General features: G+C 40.6%; 1 protein-coding gene across 3 annotated transcripts; it reads right to left on the bottom strand.

Moving 5' to 3' along the window:
• Window positions 1-834: 834 nt before the first annotated feature.
• LOC106854181 (phospholipid scramblase family member 5-like) lies at window positions 835-18781 on the bottom strand. Of its 3 annotated transcripts, none has more exons than XM_088170822.1 (11): window positions 18669-18781; window positions 17243-17360; window positions 16168-16392; window positions 15243-15433; window positions 12542-12693; window positions 8473-8515; window positions 7448-7668; window positions 6374-6535; window positions 5583-5744; window positions 4619-4697; window positions 835-4540 (listed from the first exon to the last, which is right to left on the bottom strand). In XM_088170822.1, the coding sequence occupies exons 4-10, from the start codon at window positions 15253-15255 to the stop codon at window positions 4659-4661; spliced, it is 792 nt and encodes a 263-aa protein (XP_088026948.1). In that variant the 5' UTR covers window positions 15256-15433; window positions 16168-16392; window positions 17243-17360; window positions 18669-18781; the 3' UTR covers window positions 835-4540; window positions 4619-4658. The 3 variants fall into 3 exon arrangements, with proteins under 3 accessions (XP_088026948.1, XP_088026946.1, XP_088026947.1); XM_088170820.1 differs by having other exon boundaries at window positions 15243-15437; XM_088170821.1 differs by lacking the exon at window positions 17243-17360 and having other exon boundaries at window positions 15243-15437; window positions 18669-18774.
• Window positions 18782-22684: the final 3903 nt, after the last annotated feature.

Genomic DNA, 22684 nt, shown 5'->3' on the forward strand with positions numbered 1-22684 from the left:
CCCCTGGACTTGCAAAGTAAATAGGATTTTTTCTTTTTAAAATAAATCAGTATTTTGACACTTTGGGGTCTTCAGGAAGCCCAGAAGAAATTAAAAAATAATAAAATAATAATAAAAAAAAGCTTAAAACTTTCTCTTGAATTCTAGAAAAGTGTGAAACATACAAGGTATTGCTGGTAGTGGTCCTTATTCTTATCCTAGGCTGCATTTCTTTTCTCAGTCCTTGCTGCTATAAATGGGCATTATCATGACAACTGCTTAAAATGATTCATGATGGCAAAATATAATTTTTCAAGGGTCTAGAAATGACATGTGGATAGAAAACTAATACAGTCATTAGCCTTGTCCAAAATTCACTCAAGATTCTGCAAGCAATCCATAAATGACTACGAAAAGACTTATGAAGCAATACTGGACCTTGACACATGCACTGTGATATTTGCCTTATGGCTTTGGGCAATGTGGTCTAGTGAAAATGTCTCTGCTCATGGCAGGGAGGTGGAACTAAGTGATCTTTAAGGTTTCTTCCAATTCAAACCATCCTATGATTCTATGATCTGGGGAGGATAAGGGAGGGGGCAGAAAGAGAAAATGCCCATGGTCATTTCTAGATAGAAACAGCTATTCTCATAGAGCATTGTCTGCAACAGAAGCTTGCAGGGTGTTTTGTGATTTGGTTGTTGCTGTGTATGGGTTTTTCTAATACAAAACATCAGAAGTGTAAATAGAGCACTTACCTAATGTGACTGGAACAGAGAAAAACAAGTCTTTCAAATGAGTATTCTAATATAGAACATAGCATTCTAATTGAAAAGAAACCAATACAACTGAGGGTCAGAAGGAGGAAATTTTTTTGTTTGTTTGTTTCCCAAATAGCTTCACTTAGACAACTCTCTTAGAAAATGTGCATTTTGGATAATTTCCAGGTTTATCTAATCCTAAAACAAATAACAAAATCGACACAAAAGAATTTTTTAAATACACGCAGCAAAGTCTATGAAGAGAAGTACTTTTGTATCCACCAAATTATCAGACAACCAAAGAATCTCAGAATTTACAGCAACTCTGTGTCTTCACTCTCTCACAGGAAGTGTCTGACCTTCCCATGGGCAAACCAGTTCCTCCCCATGTGCTGATGCCACCTGGGTTTGGGGCACTACAGAGGATTTCCCCTCTGTGCCCCAGCAAACAGTGATAGACCATCATGACACGACCTTTTACCATAGAAACCTTCCACCTTTCTGGGCACACCACCACACAGCAATCTCCTTTACACATGGCACTTTCTGTTTCTGCAGAAGGTGGGAGTGTCCTGGAGGTGGGGCTTCTCCTCTGTCCACTGCAGAAGCTGGAGAGATGCTCCAGGTACAAAATCTAGGTTGGGTACTCACCAGAGGAGCTCACTTTGTGGTAGTCTCTATTCTGCCCATGCCCTGGCCAGATCTCATAAAATAACCAATAATTCAGCTGTAAATTGCAGGCAGTAAAGATAATCCAGTATTGTGTGGCAAAGGTTTAATATCAGACATAGAAAATAACATCCTTCAGTTAAGAGTAGAATTTAATTAGAGGTTAAAGGTATGTTGAACTTTAATTAGCATCCTGGGTACAGTTTAGGATATGTGAAAAGCTGAATACTGTCATAATGAGCTGTTGCTGCCATCTGCTGAACACAAGGAGTGTGAACTACACAGATTTACACTTTGGTTACCGATCAAAAATATTTGCTTGGCCAGATTAAGTAAAATTTCTGTTTCTTTAGAGCACTCACGTTTCTCTCTAGATGATATTGAGGACATGAATTTGCTTTAGAAAAAAGCTTGTGACCCTTTGGGAGATTCTGAATTCTCCTTTGGGAGCCACTCCTAGCCTATGGGGTAACTGAAAAGTGAGCATATGTAGCTCCCATAACATGAAACACATTGCTATTAATAAGAAAGAGTTATTAGCTAGAGCTGCAGGTTATTAAGACCTTAGAACACATAAGCTCCTCTTTAGCAATATCGTGCAGAATCATAAGCTCTGCTGAGGATGGATACCTGCCCCTGCGTGGCAGCTGTGGGAGAGATGAACCAGGTCCCAGCTGGAAAAGCACTGGCATTGGCACGGAATTTCTGCCAGAATGCTGGAGGGTGGCACAGAGGTCAAGCAGGATGCTGAGGGAGTTCTAAGCAGCAAGAGCTATCCCAGCCCCGCTGCTTGTTTTATCCAGGGGATGAGCCTGTTCTTGTATGTCCCAGAAGCTGCCTCTGAGTGTAAACAGAGATATTCAAACATACTCATATATATTTAAATAAACAGCAAAAAAACCCTTGTGTTAACACAAAAAAACAGCAAAATCACTAAGAGAAATCCAGTGTTATCATCTGGTTGCAATTCATTAAAAAACCATATGCATATATTGCTTACCTAGAAGGTATATACGTGGACATTCACAGCCAAATTCAACCCTGCAGGTAAATAAAACCTTATTTTGTGTTGACTTAATGAGGTTGGGCACATTTGCTTAGAGATGTCTTTGGCTTGTTAAGGGCCACAAAAAGACTGGAAATTCAGGGGAAAAGCGAGAGATAGGTGGGGATCCTCTGATTTTAAGGCACTGAATACAGTCGAGTGTTCAGACACACGCAGCTCAATAGCTGCACGAGAATCAAGATTATGGGCTACAATAGCAGTGACTTCTAAGATGGCAAAGGGATTTAAAGAGAAAAAAAAAACCCAAAATCTGGTTCTTTTTCTCAGTCGACAGTCAGGCTTGCAGGAGCTGCATTTCACAGAACGACACCAGCGTGAGATTAGCGAGAATAGCAGAAAGCATCCTGTATTCCTCTGTAAATTCCGGAATTTCCACACGAGGGAGCTTCTTGCCCACGAAGCTCACAGGGCGCTTCCTCCTGGGAAAGGTGGCAGCAGTGGTTCCCTGGGAGCTCCCAACTCCAGCAGCCTGATTGCACTGCCACGAGTCACAGCCAGAGCCGGGAGTGAAATGGTTAACAGATAATGATGATTGTCAGAGCTTGTTAACCACAATTATTTTCAAGACATATGTAAATCTGTATAAATACCTAAGTGTGGTATATAATCTAAAACATACTGTTTAAATCTATAAGCATTCCTGAGTTAATTTCACTATGGGATCGTTAGTTGCAACTTCCTGACTTCACTGTGTTTGAATTCATATCCATGAACATTAATTTAAAATTAGTCTAAATATTTGTTGAGCATTAATCACCTGATAAATTTAGCTCTTTTTCATTTTTATGAATTATTCATTATCTCCTCTCTTTCCGTTGATGTGTTGGTAGTTTGCAAGAATTGAATTACTGGTTGCCACTAAAAAAGAAAAAAATACAGCATTTCTAGTGATTTGTAAAACGCTCCCCTTAGAAACCTGACTGGCGATTATAAGAGCAATTGGGTTTGCCACCAATATTTTATGGTACTGGCTTGCTTCTTGAAGGGAGTTTTTGAGAGGCATAACCAAGTTCAAACAGCAAATATTTTGCAACAACAGCAAAAAAATCTGTTAACGTCTTACATATCTATCGTTCCTACAAAGGAAGTTTGTATTGGCAAAAGCCTGCTGGTGGAAATGTTTGGAACAGTACAATGAGGTGTGGCTGCAGGAAGGAACAGCTATGGAAAACTGCTGAACTGTTAAAAGCTCCTTCTGCACAGTCTTCATAGAAAACACTTGAGCTTGCCAAAGGAAAAGAATAATTCTGTTCGAGGAATGCCTCAGGCAAGTCTGAATGAAAAATTATCAGCCACCAGATATTACAAAGAGGAGCAAACCTTTTAAGGAACGCCTTGAGTAGATGGCAGCAGGATCCTTAACACTGGCTGGTACAAAGGGAAGGGATTCGTGAGTCTCTAGCACACAGAGGAACCATCACTCAAACTTTATCTATGGCCTGCCTTCAGTGGAAATAGTGGAAGACCAGATTTTCAAAATAGATCTTGCATTCCCAAGTCTAAGGCTGGAAGCATAATTTCTGGCTGCCACTCATTAAAACAATCTTTGTCACAAAATTCATTTACTAGCAAACATAACTTCCCTTCTTCCATCTGACTGAAACAGATAACATCTTGAACTTCTCATTGGGTATGTTTTTATATTTGTTACTTTCAAATCAGTTTGCTACTATTAATTAAATAACAAATCAGAAAATTACTTCTAAGATGACAAAAAGCCCCCAGAACACACCCTCATGTGGTTAGTAACTGGTACAGCACTTGCAAAACATCAAAGGCTTCCCTAAACATAGACTTTCATCAGTGATGCTGCAAGCCTTCATCTAATCTTTCATGATTTCCCATGCAGGAACATCAAAAGAGAAAGAAGAGAATAGCACTGTTCCAAAGCAACAGTGCTCTGTGTGAAAACTATGTGTTTAGCTACAGCACATATAAAATGTAAGTGGGAAATTATTATTTACATGAGACATATTTTAATAAACATCCTCATTAGCTCCCTGTCTTTTCCTATAAGGAACAAGGATTTTGCAGTTTAAAATCATGTCCAATGCTCAAGCGATTTCTGCAAGAAAATGAAAAAGAATTAGAAATGTATAAGCCTTCAAAGCAAGAAGATCAATTTATGTTCATTTTTACCTACTGGAACACATTCTGCATATTTCATTGTTTCTGTCATCTTGTTATAATCCATCCAAAGAATTTTCGAAGAACATTAAGTCCTATAAATAAACAAACTGTGAATTAGGTATGGAAGACACAAAAATTCAACAATTGCTATCAAAAGTCTTACTTGTAGGCTTTAGTTACATAAAGTAATTATATTAGTCAATCACTTTTAATCACTGCCACTGAGAAACAGGAGTTTTGGAGGAGACAATTCGAAAATCTTAACTGCCATTTCTATCCTACTAAAAGCAAAATTTCCTGAATTGTTGGAATTTTAAAGCAAATACTTTTCAGTGAATAATTTAAATAGTATTAGAATTTTGGTTTACAGTCTCTGATATAAGTATCACAGACGATTTTGAAACCATTTTGTGTTAACACAGTTATGTTGGTAAAAGAGCTACACAGCAAATATCAATTTCTAATTCTAGAAAATATGCATCTTCATTTCATCTTTACCCCTAGCACTGAGTATTCTCTTTCTCATTTGACTCTTATGGTTATCTTCACGAGAGAATTTTTGTAGGAATTTTCATATCACCTGAAGGTCTTACATACAACACTCAACAGAATTATTGAATTGGTTTAAAGTACCATTAGAACCAACATAACATTTTTTTTGGTTATACACAATAAGAGGTTTGGGGGAGTTTGGTAGGTTTGACATGTATGTTGAGATTTGATTCTGCCACACAAAATATTGAACTTCATGTGTATTACTATGTAAATAGTTTAATAAACAAAAATTTAAGATCACAAAAAACAAACAAACAAAAATCAGACATAAAAATTAAAATGTTTTAGTTAATTTATCTTTTAGGTATTGGGTTTGGTTTTCCAGTGCACTTCACTTTTGTAGTTCTCAGCTGACAACAAAGGCCCCTTTTGCCCTGGTCTGCACATGTCTGTGTGTCTGCCTCTCCACCTTGCCCACTTACAATGAGGAAACAAGCACCAATCATCACTGCCTTGATCCTCACGTCAAGATCTACAGGGACCTGGATCCCAAAGTTGGCAGTGTTGGTAAAGACATTGTTCACAAATCCAGACCAATACTTGGAAATTTTGCCGATTGTTGTCATCTCATCGAGAGCTTTTACCTGCACAAAGAAAAAACAGGAACAGACATAAATGTAAACAAATCAAGTGCACACTGATGATATCTCCTCAGAATTAATGACTGTGTCCTGACATGCACACTATGCTATAGCTGTCAGGTTCTCCTTTTATTCTTATTGCTGCTATATTCTATTAGTGTTAAATTTCCCTTTACAAGTGGAACGCAAGAAAGGATCTCAAGTTTGGAAACATCAGCATCTTTAGAGCCGACAAAAAGTGGGAGAAAGCAATCTTGAAAGTTTATGCCAGTTTTGCCTTTCTTTCACAGAGTTGTGGGGTTTTGTTTCCTCTCTCATGTTTTTTTATTTTCTCTTAGCCCCACTTCTGTGGACCACTGTCCCCTCAGGGGCAAGCATGTTCTCAATTATGCAGATATCTGCATATTTCTCACAGTATACTGAAATTTCAGACAACACTCACTGGAGTCTTCTGATTTGGCTAATGAGTTGATAAGTTGATAACCCCAAAAATTCCTTTATGCAAAGCACTTTGTTCACACCAGACAACTCTGTTCAGGGTTTCTTTAAGTATCTTCCATTCTCCCTCTCATCTGAGAAATTTATTCAAAGTAGTAAAACTTTTAAATCGTTAACACTTCTATGAAACATACCTCAAAGTCAACATCTTCAAAACAGCCACAGGTTGCATATGGGCCAATTATTTTTAGCACATCTTCTTTACTTTGATTCTGTATAGTAAACTTTGGCAGAAAAGGGTCCCAGTTCTGTACAACATACCCAGCTATTGTACCTGGTGGGGACTGAACTTCTAACTAGCAAGCAAAAGAAAACAACAACAAAAATGGCTTTAGCTGATTTTAAATTAATATATTTTTCCATGATAGTGTATTGTTTATATAATGACAAAATATTTATCTACTGAATGTAGTAATATATCCTTTTATCAACTATGTAATTGGATATTGCAGAACTCTCTGTTGTTAAATACAGTGGACAATATGAAGCTCAAAAGCTGCACCAGAAACCAACATCCTACATACAATAAAAGACTTTATAAAAGCTATAAACTGGGGGAAAAAATGTTATTGTATTCAGTGAGTATCCTACAAGCTTTTTTTAAGTAGCTGTACTACAAAAGGAACTTTTCTTTAAAAATTCTGACAAAGATAAGTGCTAAGAAGGTAAGTGCATGAGCTAACCTGTAAAACATTTTCATAACACAAGAAAGATGTCTGAATAAAGGAGAGTCAAAAAATATGGAGGAAGCCTCTAACGTTCCATGGTATCTGCATTTTTTACTCCAAGCACCTTTCTTCCATGTTCTGCAATTTCCCAGAGATACATGGCCCTGAAGAGGCAGATCCATGGAGTGAAGGCTCAGCCTCCTCAGAGAGATGCTTTGAAGTCCCATCCACAGACCCCAGTGGCCTCCTGGAGTTCAGTGGCTGATCTCTGCCTGTGCCAGGACAAGCAGTGTTTTGGGGTGTCACTTGCCTGGAGAGACATCATCAGACACCAGAGCTTTGTGTGGGATGCCAGCAAAGGCGGGTGCCATGGGAGGGAGGAGGCACACAGGGAACAGAACTCGTTTATCAATACCTGACTCTACTCCAAGCCCTCCCCACAGTCCCTGGGCTGGCTGGGAATGCCTGAATTCATCCCTGCCACCCTCAAGGAGCTTCACAGTGAGATGCAGGGACAAAGGGCACCCAGGATGGCCTCACCTCCTGCAGGAAGCAGGGGAAGCAGCAGCTGTTGCACCTCAAGGGTCTGAGAACACGGATGACCTCGCGGCCGGCGTTATCCGCGATGCGGATGGTGAAAGCCCGGATGGGCGAGCACAGCTGGCGGTCAAAGCAGCCGTTCTCTTCCACTGCAAAGTAAACTCTTTGTCCCAAGTGGTTTTTTATCTCATATCTGCTGGAGGTCTCCGTGCCAAGTATGGCTAATAAATCAAACCAAATAGAACATTAACTTAATATAATCTTTGTTATTACCTTCGTGTAATGATAGTGTGTGTATATGTATGAGCATTTATTCCAAAAGTCTTATGACAAAGATAGTTTAAAAAATTGTTTTGAAGTAGCAGCACAAAGGTCTGTATTTTGAAGGAATTTATTCAGACTTTGATTTGCTGTACACTAAAGTACACATCACAACAGAGAATTCAGATCCTGAGTTTTTGTTTGGGCTTTTTCTGGCTTTATCATCTGTGAAAATTAACATCCTGAGACTACCCCACTTCAGTGACAAAGCTTTCACCCAGGAGGTCATTCAAGAATCAGGCCAAAACGGTTTTGAATGGGAGAAATATGTTTTACAGTGTTTTACTGGCAGAACTTAATACTTGTTTGGTAATTTGAAATTCTGAGAAACTAAGTAATTAGAAAATCTTTTGCTTCATTTTATATTTTCTGACCTCCCTTTCTCTATTCGCTTTGTTTCTCATAGTATGTTAGTTACTGTTAAAGGCAATAAATTTTCCCATGGATTGGAAAGATGGTTAAACTTTAATAACACTGAGAGGGAGGTGTCTGACTGCTGTAGAGATTACTCACCCCTTAGTGGTTTGCTGCAGAACAGGCAAACAATAAAGTGAGTCTTCCTCACACTATCACTGCATAACAGCCTGACACAAGGGCAGCAGGAGGGCTCACAGTGACTTCACTGAGCTGGGGGTAAGACTTGGATGCCTTTGGAGACACCCCTATACCAGCACTGTTAAAGGGTGACAAGGATTGCACCATACCTTCCAGAAGCTCCACTTGCTGATGAATAATTATCTGGTCCAGCTGTTTTAAAAGAATAAACAAGATAGTGGGTCTTGGATACGTCTGGGGCTACCAGTGGTCACATGTCTATTTTCATTGTTATTAAGATTTTTTTCCTTCCAGAGGTGCACAGACTGGGTGCCTGAAGGACACCTCAAGTCACACTTTGGACTTCTCTCTGAAATTATGGCTCAGGAATGTGACATTAGGTGCTGTGGCCTAATGTAATTCATCCACGTATTTGAAGAAAAATAATCTTCTCTGGGGGAATAAGGAAGACAACAGCAACAGAAAGCTGTGAGAGAAGCAGAATCCCCTTCTTGCTCCTGTTGCTCCTCTCTGGCAGAGGGGAAGCCCCTCACCCCAAATGCAAGGTTGGTGCTGGGCACTGTGGCAGTGCAGCAGTGAGTGAGCCTGGGCTCAAGCTCAGAACGTGCAGTGGCCACATCCTAAAGGACCCTGCTGGAGCAGCCCAGCACGGCAGTCAGGGGATGCCAAGGATGGCACACAGAGCTTTAACACCCTGATCTCAGGAACACGAGCCCTGCACCCTAAAACTGGCAAATGGTCATGCCAGGGTACCAGAAAGTGCAAAACAACAGTGAAACACTCAGCTGGCTGAAAATGTCTTCCCCCAAGAGCTGGTTACAAATGCAGGAGAAAAACTGCTTGCCATGATACCCAGCTTCGCTGTGCTTATCATCCCTCTGGCATTATTCTAGAACAGTTGTTAGCATTATAAAACCAGCAAGACTTAATTTCAGTCTACCTTTCAGTTTTATGTGACTTTTTATGCCTGTTTTATGTGACAGTTTTAGGCTTTACCAATCTCTTTTCCGTAATTTTTCTGTAAATTCCTGATGAGCAAACGCTTGGTACAGGGTTTTGCCATTACTCACAGCTGCAGACACAAAGCACACAGCGACCTTCTGAGACCAGCATGTCATAGCTCTCCAGCGCCTGGATATTTTAAAATTGATAAATCTTGCCTGGTACATATTCAAACTGTTGCAGCCATTTGTCACTTCTAGTCAGCTCCTGCAGCTAGTTCAGGCTGCAAAGAAAAGCTGGCAAAAAGAAGAACTTCTTTATCCCTTTCATTAATCTCGGAAATGTGCATGGCAGTAATTGAAATAATAAAAAATATTTAGACGTAAAAATATTCTCCCAAGAATCTTTGCTGTTTGTTGTTTGGGTCTCATGAGAGAGCTCTTGGAGCTCATGGGAAGGGCTCTGCTGATGGAAAGAGAATTAAAAAGTTAAAGATGGTAGAGCTATTTTAGTAGTTTAGTATTTATTTTAATACAGATTTCTTTGCCCCATGTAGACTTTCACAGGGAAAAGAAAATTAATGAGCCTGAATTGTTAAAAGCTTTGATTTTGGTCTACATATTGGTTTATTGTGCACAATGTATAAACAATGTTGAGACAATACAGCAGTACCACTTGTTATCCTTGTTTTGCCTTTCACTGGTTTCTGCAGGGCAGTTACTCTGGTGCATTTTTATTGGGGCACTTGTGGATTGAGGGAATTCTGCACTTGCATTTGAAAGCAACAAAAGCCCTTGAGCTTTACCAGGGTCTGGTCCTCTTGAGCTCAGTTATGTTAAAATTCCTTATACACAGCTAACTCTCAGTATTCAGTTCTGTGGGCAAATCTACATGTGATCAGTTTAACCAAGTCTAAACAAAGAAGCTTTTTAAAAAAGTAGTTAAACCTGAGTAGTGGCACAACATGCAGCTGAAAAAATCAGAAAAATCTTCTCCAAGGTTTCACCTGTCTATTCCTGCTGTGGGAACAGGTTCATTCAATTTTTGTTATGGGCACTCTTTGAACTATGGCTGTAATCTGGAAGATAGTAGTAAGGTTTAAGTAACTTTTTTTTTTTTTAGGAAGTTATTTCAAGAGTGATAGTCATAGAAAACTGATGTGTTTGCTGAGGCAGAAGCAGTTTTTTACCCGTCTCTGGTGCACCTCAAACAGCCAATGGGAATTGTTCTTTCACCTGAACTCGCTCTGGGTATGGAGCTGCAGAGTGAAATGTTGCTGTCCAGCCTTTACCTACAGGACACACATTTTCCTTTCCTCTCATCCCATCCTTGGGTTGCTATTTAGAATAAGATTGTAGGGATTTCTCTGAGACTGACTAAATTTGGATCCTTCCATCAGAGTCAAACATGTCACAGTCTTATTGAGAAATGCATTCAGCTTTCTCAAATCTATCCAGTAATCTTGCCCACTCCTGTTGAAGAATGTAATTTTTATTTGTTATTCTCTATTTATTCACAACCTCTCTCTATATAATCTTTCTTCCAGTAATGTAATTCTATAAATTAAATATGTCTCTTTCCCACAGTCTGTTTACTCTCCTAGGCACTCAGTATGGTTCCCTCTCTGATAGTGTTGTTTTCGTCTACAGATAAAACAGATGGAGTCTTGTTTTAAAGGAGGTTCTCTATTCCCCATGCACTTCCAGTAGCACCTCTCTGTGCCTGTTTCAGTTTGGACACACCTTTCCCCAAGGCACAGAGTCTTCTAGAAGCCTTCCCAGTGGCATAAATAATTCCAAGTTCTGCTAGAAACATCTTCATTTGAGCATTTCATTACGTGAACATCTCTTAGTCCATGAGGACAATCCCAAGGGGTAAGTCTAGCAGCTGAGAATCCCACATGCATTCTGCAGGCAGCCCTCTCCCTGCTGCTGGGACCTCCTTTATGCTCCCATCTATCCTGAATGAGCCCCTCTCATTAGCCAGAATGGCTCCAGCATCACACACTAAAACGTTCTTCAATGCATGGAAACTCGAGCTGTGGGTGCATGCCAGCAATCAGCACTGCACACATGCTTCCCACCTTTCAGACTGCACAGAAAATTGAGAATAATTAGCAAGGACTGCAGCACAGGCCAGGAGTAAGGATGAATGAGGTCTTCGGTTCCAGCTGTAGCTCTGAGAGTGACCTGCTCTTTTGTCTTAATGTCAGATGCAAAGATTCTGTAAAATGCAGTGATAGTATTTGCCACACTAGTCTACTCTGGGTAAATCTGGGTGTAATTCATGTTCGTACAGGAGCCTGAATATGTAACCTGCCAAGTACTTACTATCACAATCACTTTTAGACTCAAAAAATGTAGCTTCCACGTTCTGTAAGCAAATGCTCATGTAATTGACAACACATATCATTTTGTGCTCAGGCATCTTGAAATCAAAGTCATCACTCCACATCAAAGATAGCTAATGAAATGGGGAGACTCTTCAGAAGCAATCTAGGTAACTTAGCTCCAAATACAAAATACATTCAATTTCTGCTTCTATACAAAACTATCAGAAATTTGTGCTTGAAAAACACATCTTGAGTAAAGTAAGCATTTCCCAGCATTACCAAAATGCAAACACAGCAGAGATGTATCAGAATTGTGATCTGACTATGCTGGGGGCTGATTCTGTCCCTGCCCATACCTGGCAGGGCGTGTGACACCTTACTCAGCAGCTAAGAGTGGCACAATCCAGCCACATGTAAAATGCAAATCTCAGCGTCAAAGCAAGAGCAGGGAGTGACCCTCCTGGTAAAAAGGTTCAGGAAAAGATGAAACTTCTGGAGTGGAGCTGCAGACCATCAGTGCTCTGAGCTCCAGGAGCTGAAAGGTTTCACAGAGCAAAAGGGACAGCCACATGTTTAGCAGTAGGATGGAGAAGACTTAAGCATTCATTTTTCTTCCCCATCTATGACCTACTTCTCTGCCTCCATTTTCAAGCATTTTCCTCTCTCAGGTATTAGCACTTTCTTCCCCACACAGAATTAATGCAAGTTCGTAGCCACTCAGACTTATGCTCATCTAATTTCTATAAAATGCAGGGCAGCAATGAAGAAAAAGCTTCTTTTTCCTGTGTTCCTTATTTCATAGTAATATTAAACAACAAAAGAGCCTCTCCATCTCAACCTACCCTTCTCCCAAGGGGAAAAACTCAAACAACCTCAACCTCCAGGGTATCAAAGCAACATAAAAGGAGAACATAATAATTCTAACATTCAGAAAGATTCAGGACCTGGTTCAGGTATTCCAAACCAGGTGGTAAATTATGAGTGTGTGATGTTTGCTTCCAGAGACTTGTTGGTTCAACAGGCATATTCTGTTGAGGAACGTCAGAAGAACCAGGGAGGTAATCCTTAAAGATTGGGTGAGTTTGTCCCTGAGATTCTGCAGAAAAAAAAAAAAAAAAAGAGAAAAAACCCATAAATATCAGGACCAACGAGCAGCTTGTATTCTTGGATCAAAGCTGGAACAACAACATTCTGCATGTGACTGTATCAATACTTGAGGTCAGGATTCCAAAAGGAATCTCCCGATGGTCCCACACATCGAGCACTCTGATTATAAAACTGCCTCCAAACGTGCAAAGAGGAATCACTGCAGATGAAGTTAAATCAGGAGATGTGGTATTGGAGGGCACCAATCTGCTCTGGCAGCTGGTGAGCACAGAGCCTGTGTGGCAAGGCTGGAGCTGGCCTGGACTCACACACAGGGTGGCCAGAAGCCCCCCAGCACAGGTTGCCCAGCCCTGGTCCCTGTGAGCTGCCCTGTGTGCCAGTGCACCCTGAGCTGCTGATGGCTGGCTCCCAGCAAGATGCTTTCCAGCATCCTAAGGACACCCATAATTTCTCTTAATTAGAGATAACCTTTCCAGGGATCTCATATTCCCCAAGCTGGATATTGCAATCCTGATATCAAAGTCTACACAGCCTCTTATAGTGTATTATTCATTATTATCTTAATGAATAATCAGATATCATTGTGCTGTGTTTTCTGGTTTGCTATCACAAAGAAGTCCTTCAGGGCACAGTGATGGTGACCTTGGCCAGTGCTGTGAAGGTAACAACAGCATACTGCCACAGGCACCTGCACATCCACACTCCTCTACAGGCACAGGCACCATCTCCCACAGGGCAGTGACCACCTTGACCACTGGATTTCCAAAAATCTCCTGCGAGTTTTTCCAGGTACATTGTTCCTCAGCCTTCAGCAACATTGGTTCTGCAGGAACCAGGAGGAGCAAACTGAAGCTCTCCCCATATATATGTCAAATTCTTATACTGAGCTGAGCCCCTGTGATTTGGCAGGAAAGCAATCCCCAAACTGATCATTTTTATCTCATGTGTAACAATACACAATGGGTTTTGAGGTCCAGAAGGAATTTTGGCTCTAAGTCTGAATCTCTCTTTTGCTTTTGTGGGCTTAAATGAGATCCTTTAGTATTAATTAAACTCACTGTGAAATATTCATCATTCAATCATATTTTGATCTTAATTTGTCTTTGCAGCCACTGCTTTCTTTCAAAGTCTGAGACCACAGGAAGAAGTAACCCCTTTGAATTTGTTGCTGGCTTTTAAAAATGTATAACTGTGTAATAAATATTTTATATGCTCTTCTGCATCATTTTACCTCACAGGGTTCTGTTACTGCCGTAACTCTTGTTGTTACATGAAATGCCATGAAGTAGCCCAGTGTTAGTGTTATTCTTGAATAATAAAGAGAAAAAAAGACAACAAATTGCAGTTCTACCTGTCAAATTTTAGGCTATACAAAAATCAAACAGTAAATACATTAAATATTAATGACAATTTGAGCTAGTCTGACACTTTGTCTATTTTTGTGTGTGATTCCCATTTCATTACTAGTATGGAAAACCTTAAAAGTTACCATATGATACAGTGACTATTCTGTACAAACATAATTTGTAGAGTTGCATGTTCCTAAAAGAGGCGTATTGTCAGGTTTCTTCAAACTAAAAACCATATTCCACACCATTACTATTTAACTCTAAATGTTTCTCCTAAATTATATATATCAAAAATATGCAAAACCAGATTTCTCTTATATGGCTAAAGCTAAACAAAATTCTTTTAGACCCCTATATTGCAAGAGTAACAACAATGCTGTAAAACCTGTTGCCCCTGTTACCTTTTAGTGCTCTAATGCAGAATGTCTTGAGTGTTTTGAGGGCAAGAAAGAATGATAAACATTTGGCAAACTTCTACAGATATTGCTGAAACTCCCTGGGCCAACATGTGCCTCTGCACATGCCGACAGAATTACCTCCGTGGAGTTGCACTCACATTAAGAGAAAAAGGTTTGTATCCTTCTGCATAGTTTAAGAATTTGCAAACCTAGAGAAAATGAATTGAGAAGGCTGATAAATCAGATGCTGCATGTTTGTCCGGAGCCCTGAGTACTCAGCTGGCTACTGCTGAAGTCAGTATGTGATAAAGACACACCCAAATAGAAGTAATCTGATTAAATTCAGCTATTCTTCAGTTATTGTTCTTCATATGGGGTTATCAGGTCTCTGGCCAGTTCTGAATGTGAAAAGCATTTGCTGATGTAGTATTTTCAAAGTGAAATAGGGAAGAAGCATGAAAAAATAGTGGTACCCTTGGCTCAGTACCCACCCTTCCCAGGCATTCTGTACCAACAGGTTTAAACACAAACATCCCAACACTAAATTTTCTGACTGAAAGCAGAGGCTAACATTTTATCATTTATTTTATTCAAGTAACATCCTAGTATAGATTTTAGTCCCCTTAGGAGCCTCTTGGATGCTGAAAAATTAAAGGAAGACAAAACAACTGTGCTTTGACATGGTTTTAGCTTGAAACACTCATTTCATCAGACTGCTGATGGCTGGAAATGCACAAGACTGTAGCTTTCTGTAAACACGATCTAAAAATGCAGCCTATAAATGCACTTACCTTGAGAGGCCATGACGCTTCCCGAGTTCCTTCTTCAAAGGAAGTTGGGTTAGAAGAAAAGGCTTTTCTTGTGGCAGCAAATAAGGAAAGGTGCACAGCATGCACAGAACTGGAGCAGGTGTCTGTGTCCTCGCTGTCAGCTGGCAGAGCACGGGAGCAGCAGTGCTGTCCTCATGGCACGTAGCACTGTGCTGGCTGAGCCACGGGGACAGGCACCCACACATGCAGGGCACCCAGGGAAGAGGGAAAAGAGTTCAGACAGACAAAGCTGCAGTGTAGCCCCTGGCTAAATACACATTGGACCTAAAATCCTGCTTTATAACGTCTGTGTTCATTCTGAGAATACAAAGCATCTGTTTTTTGTTCAGTGTCTGTGTTTCCCTGTCTTCAGGCTATCCAGCAACCACAGAGGAGCTAATGAAGTTGTGGATGGCCCATCCCCAGAAGTGTCTAAAGCCAAGCTGGATGGAACTCTGAGCCTCCTGGTCTAGGGGAGGGACTGCCTCTCCAAGTCAGGGGATTTGGAACTAGATCATCTTTAAGGTCCCTTCCAACCCAGGCCATTCTATGATTTCCCCACAGCTGATCCCAGTCAACATTTTCCATGCACACAGCAGGAAAAGCTGCCTTGGATTTCTCACTGTATTCCACCCATGTAACATCAGCCAGAGGCCCTCCAAGGGATGTCATGCCCACACCCAGTCCCAGAAAATCATCCTGTACATTCCCCCACCACCATGCCTCCCCACACTCACATGTGTTCTGCTGATCGCTGCGAGGGGTTTGAACTAGATTTGGAGAACTGAAACTGTCTGGCAGTGCTTTGTCCTAGACGAGCACTGTCCAAAATTGTGGCATATATAATTACCTCCATTGCACTAGGAGGAAAAGATGAGGAGAAGAAGGGAGAGTAACCTGAACTTACCAACTTGTGTTCCTGCCTTGAATGCCCAAGTTGCTGTGGAAATCATTAGGCAGATGTGACCTGCAGGCAGCTGTGATGCATGGCTGCAGAACAGAGGGAGGTGCTGGGAACCATCTTCTGTCCTCTTTGCTACTGCAAGTTCCACTGGTTTGAATCTCTCTGAAGTATGGTTGAGCAGATTAAATTCCAGAGTTTACAGCTCAGGAAGATGCTGATGAGGATTCTCTAAAGAAAGAATACAGAAAACCCACCCCAAAAAAGCCTCAAATGATATGGAAGTTGATTTTTACAGACTATAGTAGCAAATGCTAGAGCCTCAGATCTACTTATGGATTTAGCTACGTGAAATTTCCCAGGAGTTTATCATTGCCTGTTTGAGAACTCCCTAGGTGCAGTGGTAAGCACAGGCCAGCCCAGGAGCTGCCCTGGCAGCACGGGCAGGCTCCCCTCCCTACAGGAGCCAGGTTTCATCTTCCTGCTGCTCATGAAATAAACATTTCCCTGAAATAGCTCTGCCCCAAAGAATTAATTTTTCTGACATTATTTGCAAAATTGCAGTAAATAGGTAACAGAACGAAGTACATTTTGTATTTTTTTCTTTTTTTTCCACAAATTTCCACATCTTTTTACAGTGTTCCCTTTTACCCCATTCCTATTGTTTTATTTCAAAGCAATAATTTTAGTAGAGTATATCAGTAGACTTCTGAAAGATTTGCAAACAATAGTCTTGCACTGGCATAAATCCTTACAAGTAAAACCACATATTTAATAATTTCCTTAATCTGAATTTTTGGTGTGCTTTTTAAAAAATTAATACTTATATATTGGTCCAAAATGGCTGCTGTCATGATTAAAAGCCTTCTCACTAAGACATCAGCTACAGAAGAGTTAATTATATTTATTCAGGCACAAAGACAGCCATGCTTTGGTGCCCTTTAGATATGCACAGGAGGAACACTCAAGAAATGAGGACAAACATTTAAAGAATTGGGTACTGCTACTTCTAACCATATTTTAGGGGCCTTCAGGAAGCAGAGCAGCAGCACCCAAAGGAGAATTTCACCAAGACACCAACCTGGCTGCCTCTGACCCTTGAAGAAGGCCCAGGGGAGGGATGTAATTGACTCTACCAGTCAGAGTCTCGGCACTAAAGCAGAATACACTGCCTTCCTCTCCATGAATATGCTGGGCATCTGAAACACATTCACAGCCATTAAAAAATATTTTAAAAAATTTAAAAGGGAAAAAAAAATTGAGTCTACATACATATATTCCTGCCACCTCTAAAATATTCTTGCTCCATCCCCAGCTGTAAAGCTGATAAAAATTGATGGGTAAATCCTTAGAAGGCACAAGTTAGCATGGATTCATCAAAATCAATGAGCCTATCCAGATCAGGGCAGGCAGTGCTTGGCTGGAGGAGTTTATACATCTAAGACCTTCTCTGTTTCCTTAAAGAAAAATTGCATCTTTTCTATAACTACCACTTGCACAAAGGCCCAGAGATCCATCCCTGCTGAGCCGATGTACAAGCACCACTGCAGTTAATGGTTATAACATAAATTACTGCAGCCTGTAGGAAACATATCCATGGACTAAGACATCCTTGTCCTCAGCACAGAAACAGAACACTGATTTTCCTCCAGAAGGTATGTAGTAATAGTCAACCAGGTGGATCAAGAGAGCAAAAATGTCATATGGCTCAACATAGGTGCCATTTTTCTGGAGCATAATCACTCTCCCATTTTCTACAGGCACCCCAGCAGGAGTATGGCAATGGTGTTACAAAAACCACCTTCACAAGAGAAAAACAGGAGACAGTAACAAATTTCAAAGTATTAGGAAAAGCTGTTTTATTTCTCGTCCTGCTCCCTGCTGTTCAGAAAATTGCTCTGTAAACCTGGTGTGAGGTATTTGTCCTTGTACTCAGCAGGAGAAGATGGCACTCCCTTTTCCCCACTCTACCACTACAGACTCCTCCAGGAAAGAAGAAACTGCCTCTCCCCTTGTCCCCACAGTCTCCACAAGTTCAGGAAGAGACTCAGCCCGTCTCCACCCTCTCTTGCTGAGCTCCAGTCAGCCAGGGATGCCCTGTGCCATCCAGCACTGGGCTAAGAGCAGCACACAGGCACCAGGGAACGCACCTGAGCATCACCAGGCAAAGCCTGAGCTTCCCTGCTGCTGAGAGGGAAATCCAATCACTGTTTGCATTCTAAATTTCCTTTCCTCGAAATATCAATTGTGACCAGCACTAAAACGCAGTTATTGCCACTTTTAATAGGAAATATTATAGCCTGCTTTCTTCCCTCTTCTTGTGTTCCCTTTAGCACAGGGAGAAATGCTGAGCGTGATCATAACTACCAGACTGTGACCCTGTGCAATTACAAGCCCCAAGTTACATTATTTCACCCAGTACTGCTTTGTGCCCTGGAAAGGAAAAAAAAAATAAATAAAAAACCGAACGAATTCTTAAATCAGCCAGCACCTAGTAGGGCTCTCACCTTGAACTTTTGTATGTGAGGCGTCCTGCTTCATTCAGCCGGTGCCTCCAGGAGCTCCTCCCCTGCCAGCTCTGCAGTCAGGCTGGAATTGCGCAGCCGGTCCCGGCGCCGGCAGCGCACGGAGGATGCGGAGCTGCCTCCCCAGGCAGCACCGCCAGCTACCTGCTCCACACGGGCTCTGCCGTGCACCAATTAACTGCAAAACGCAATCCTCGAAATAGCAGCCTGAGCTTTATTTTGCATTTAACCCCACTGGGAGAAATGGGATCAAAATAGCAATCTTAAAGTGGTTGTGTAAGGAAAGAAACCTTGCGAGTGTTTGTGTTTAGAGAGGCACATGGTACTGAATATGTATCAGAAGTTTTAATGCTTCCCCCAGCAAGTATTGATGTGGATCAGAAACTAAATATAGATGTCAGAAAAATACAACAATCCACCGAAAATTCATAAAGCAGCTTCCATACCAAATCTTGACACAGGCTTTGGCATGGGGTTTGTCTGTTTGGGGGGTTTTAGGGGAACAGGTGTGTTTGGTTTTTGGTTTTGTCAGGGTTTTTTTTTGGAAGTAGATTTCTGTTGAACTAAGTTTTTAGGTTTTTAAAATAATCTCTAAAATCTGTTCTTATGGAAATACAGCCTTCAAGGGGCTGTGGGCACTGTCACTAAGCTCAAGCATGTTCTGGATTCCTACCAGTTCTGAAACAGCTGCACGAAGCAATTATTCCAAAAAACTGAATTCATCCCCAGAACCAAATGTTTCAATTTTAATCATATTAAGCAAGTTTTAGAATAAAAGAAGAGGAAGTGTGGCCATCAAGAGACTGATTTATGTAAGTAGACCATGTGATTTAAGAAAAAAATAAAGCCAGCAAGGAACAGCATAAAATACCTGAATACATCGTGCACCAAAACCTCTACCAGACCTCACCACTGCTCATGAAGGAATTTTCAAACTGATCTCTCACTTCGGAGTGATTTTGTTCTAAATAATGAATATTCTGAGGGAATCTTTTTACATCTATTCTGAAGATCTAATCTGTTCCAGATAAATATCCTTTAATATTAATTGGGTTTGAGTGTGAGAAAGAATAACTTTCTCTGTGGCAAGAGCACACTGGAGGTACAGAGCTTACTTGATTTGGCTGTACATTGGAAACAAAGATATTTTAGGATACTTTTCTGCTTACTTTTGTAAACTATCATTAATCTATTTTGAGAAAATGAAATTAATTTCACCTGTCATTATTTTTATTTTTGCCTGAAACCATCTGCCAAGTTCAACTGAAATTCGCAAAACATCTCAAATTCTGTCTGCTGATTAAACATGGACTGAACAGTAGCAGAACTGCATCTTGCCTGTCCTTCCATGTAACCAATGCCTCTGAACACTTTACAGGCTGAAAGCAAACAGCAGACAATCTTCCTGGGAAGTCAGAAGCTTTCACGGGAGTAACCAAGCTGCAACTGCTCAGCAGTCCCTAACAATAAGATTTAGTGCTTGTCTCTAATTAAATTTTACACATTTAAGCCTTTGACAAAATGAGATAAAGTGCTCAGTATACACTAGTATATCAATAAGATTATTTCCATCTTCTAGTACATTGAATACAGAAGTCTTGGATACAAATTGCAATTAACACTCCTGGTGATGATGAACTTTGCTGGCTTTGAAAATTCATCAAGCAAAATTAGAAGAATTGTGCTTTGCTGTAGAAAGAAAAACTAGTACTTCTCTCACACTTATCCCTCCCTTTTCCCTTCCTCTTCTCTAAAATATCTAAATTGGAAGCAAGAGTATGGAAAAGCCAGAGTATCAGAAAGCACTGAGAATATTTCAGCTTCTTCTCCTTCTGTAAAAATGACTGACTTTGAAATTGAGGTTGGCACCACCTGTCACATCAGCAGCGTGAGCTCCAGCCAAGGCAGGTGCAGTGAGGTGTGGTCAGCCCCAGCTGCTCCCGAGAGCAGAGCGCAGCAGCAGCAAACCTGCACAAAGAGGAGGCAGCCAGCACTCACCGTGCTCAGGAGCTGCTCGGCTTTTGGGCAGCTCCTCAGCCAAGCTCCACTGGCAGCTTTAGGTGTGATCCCACCAGCAGGAACCAGCCTGCACACTCCAGGACTGAGCCAAAGCCACTCTCGAGCACAGTGTGTGATGATGACCAGGAGACTCGCCTAAAACAGTCACTGAGCTAAATCACCACGTGGACACACCCAGCCCACCACAGGATCTGCTGCTTCCCTCCATCAAACACGTTCCATTTAAGGTAGAATATCTATTTTTAGCATTCATTATGATGCCTGCCCAATGGTTCAGTTTAGCTCGTTCCACCTCTGGAAAATATAAGCCAACATTACCATGTGACTCTTACCTGGAGTGGCTCTTTACAAGTGACACAGAGCAGCTCAGACCTGGTGATCCCAAGGTGAACAGTTTTGTGCTCATCTAGAGCACACGAGGGATCAGTCCTGACACTCATATGAAGGCCACATTCCAAGATTTTTGGAAATCCAAGCTATTTCAAGATTATTTGTTGATCTTATCCACATTTTCAAAAGTCATTCTGATTTTAAATTCAAACTAAATAAAACAATTTTTTTTTACTTTTTGAGGGAAGGAAAGAAAGAGAAGTAGATAAGACATCCATAAGATTTAATGGCACAATGGTAACTCTATTAGGACAGCAAAATTAATTTCAGTTTCCCTGAGGTATCTTATTTTAATTAACAAATCCATGATCCTGCTCTATTAATTAGCATACTGAAAGAATAATAAGTTTTAGATGAGCTTAGTTTTGATAAAGCTTTTCATCCCCTAAAAAAATAATAAAAGGAATTAAGAATCTCAATCCAATTTGTTTTCTACACTTAGTATCAATGTTCTGAAATTCTACCCAATAGTATAGCATAACTATTCGTGTTTTCTTTTAATTTCAAAAGGTTTTGGTTTTGCATTTACTGCATTGAAGACATTGTACCTACTGAAAGGGTGATAGTGGCCCAATAAGAAAAGCAATCTTTGCAGGATTCCAGGTAATTTTATTTTTCATATTATTTCCTACTGGTAGCCAATAGTAGAAACACATAGAATTTATTACAATCATTATCTACTGTGGATTTTCCAGAAAAAAAATACAATAACAGTTATCCATCAGCCTCTCAACTGGGTCAAATAAAATCCTAGGAACTTATCTGAGACACCAAGCCATACAGTAAGTGTTTTGTGCCTCAGTTTGCCTGGATCATTCAGAGGTAACCAAGCAGTCACTTTACTACTGGTCCAATCACTCATTTTTATATACATGTTCATGCATTAGCCTGCTTAAAGCAGATCTGGAAACCTGATTTTTTTTTCCCCAGGTTTGTTTTATATTCCTCTCTTCCTGTATCACAGGTCAATTACTGGCAAAGAAAAAAATAAAAAACAACCAAAACCACAAGAAGTTTTTCCATTTGCTTTTGATCTCAAAAGCAACAAATTTGTATTTTTGATTCCTGCAAAGCAAATTGCAGATTTCCTGTTATACAAAGTAAAAGAGAAGAGGAAAATGTTAGCAAATCACCAATGGCTTAGGTAAGCAAAAAAAGCTAAGTAGAAAACTTGTGCATACATGAAAACGTAGAGATGCTCAGAACTTCCAAACTGCTTGTCCTGCAATACAGGCTGCTTCTTCGACCTAGCACCATCAGTAAAACAAATGAGAGCAAAAGGGAATACTAGGAGGTTGTGTCTGCACAATTTTTCAAATTAGTATGACTTGACAGCATTTTGCTTACGTATTTCAAACTCCCAGGTTGAATATTTTCAATGCTTTACTAAAGTACAGAAGCCAAAACAGTTACTGTGTAACAGAAAGCAAGAATACAGTTTGTGGAAAGAGTTGAGCAAACATATGTGCTGTAACTGGAAAAGCCATGTGAAGTTCCCTAACACGTGTGCCAGCCCCGTGGCTGCACGGTTCCTGTCTCCTCCAGCAATCACAGAGAGGGAGATGGCAGGAGCTGCTCAATTCCCATAA

Source organism: Sturnus vulgaris, chromosome 10, assembly GCF_052056855.1.
Source record: "Sturnus vulgaris isolate bStuVul1 chromosome 10, bStuVul1.hap1, whole genome shotgun sequence".
NCBI classification, from domain to species: domain Eukaryota; kingdom Metazoa; phylum Chordata; class Aves; order Passeriformes; family Sturnidae; genus Sturnus; species Sturnus vulgaris.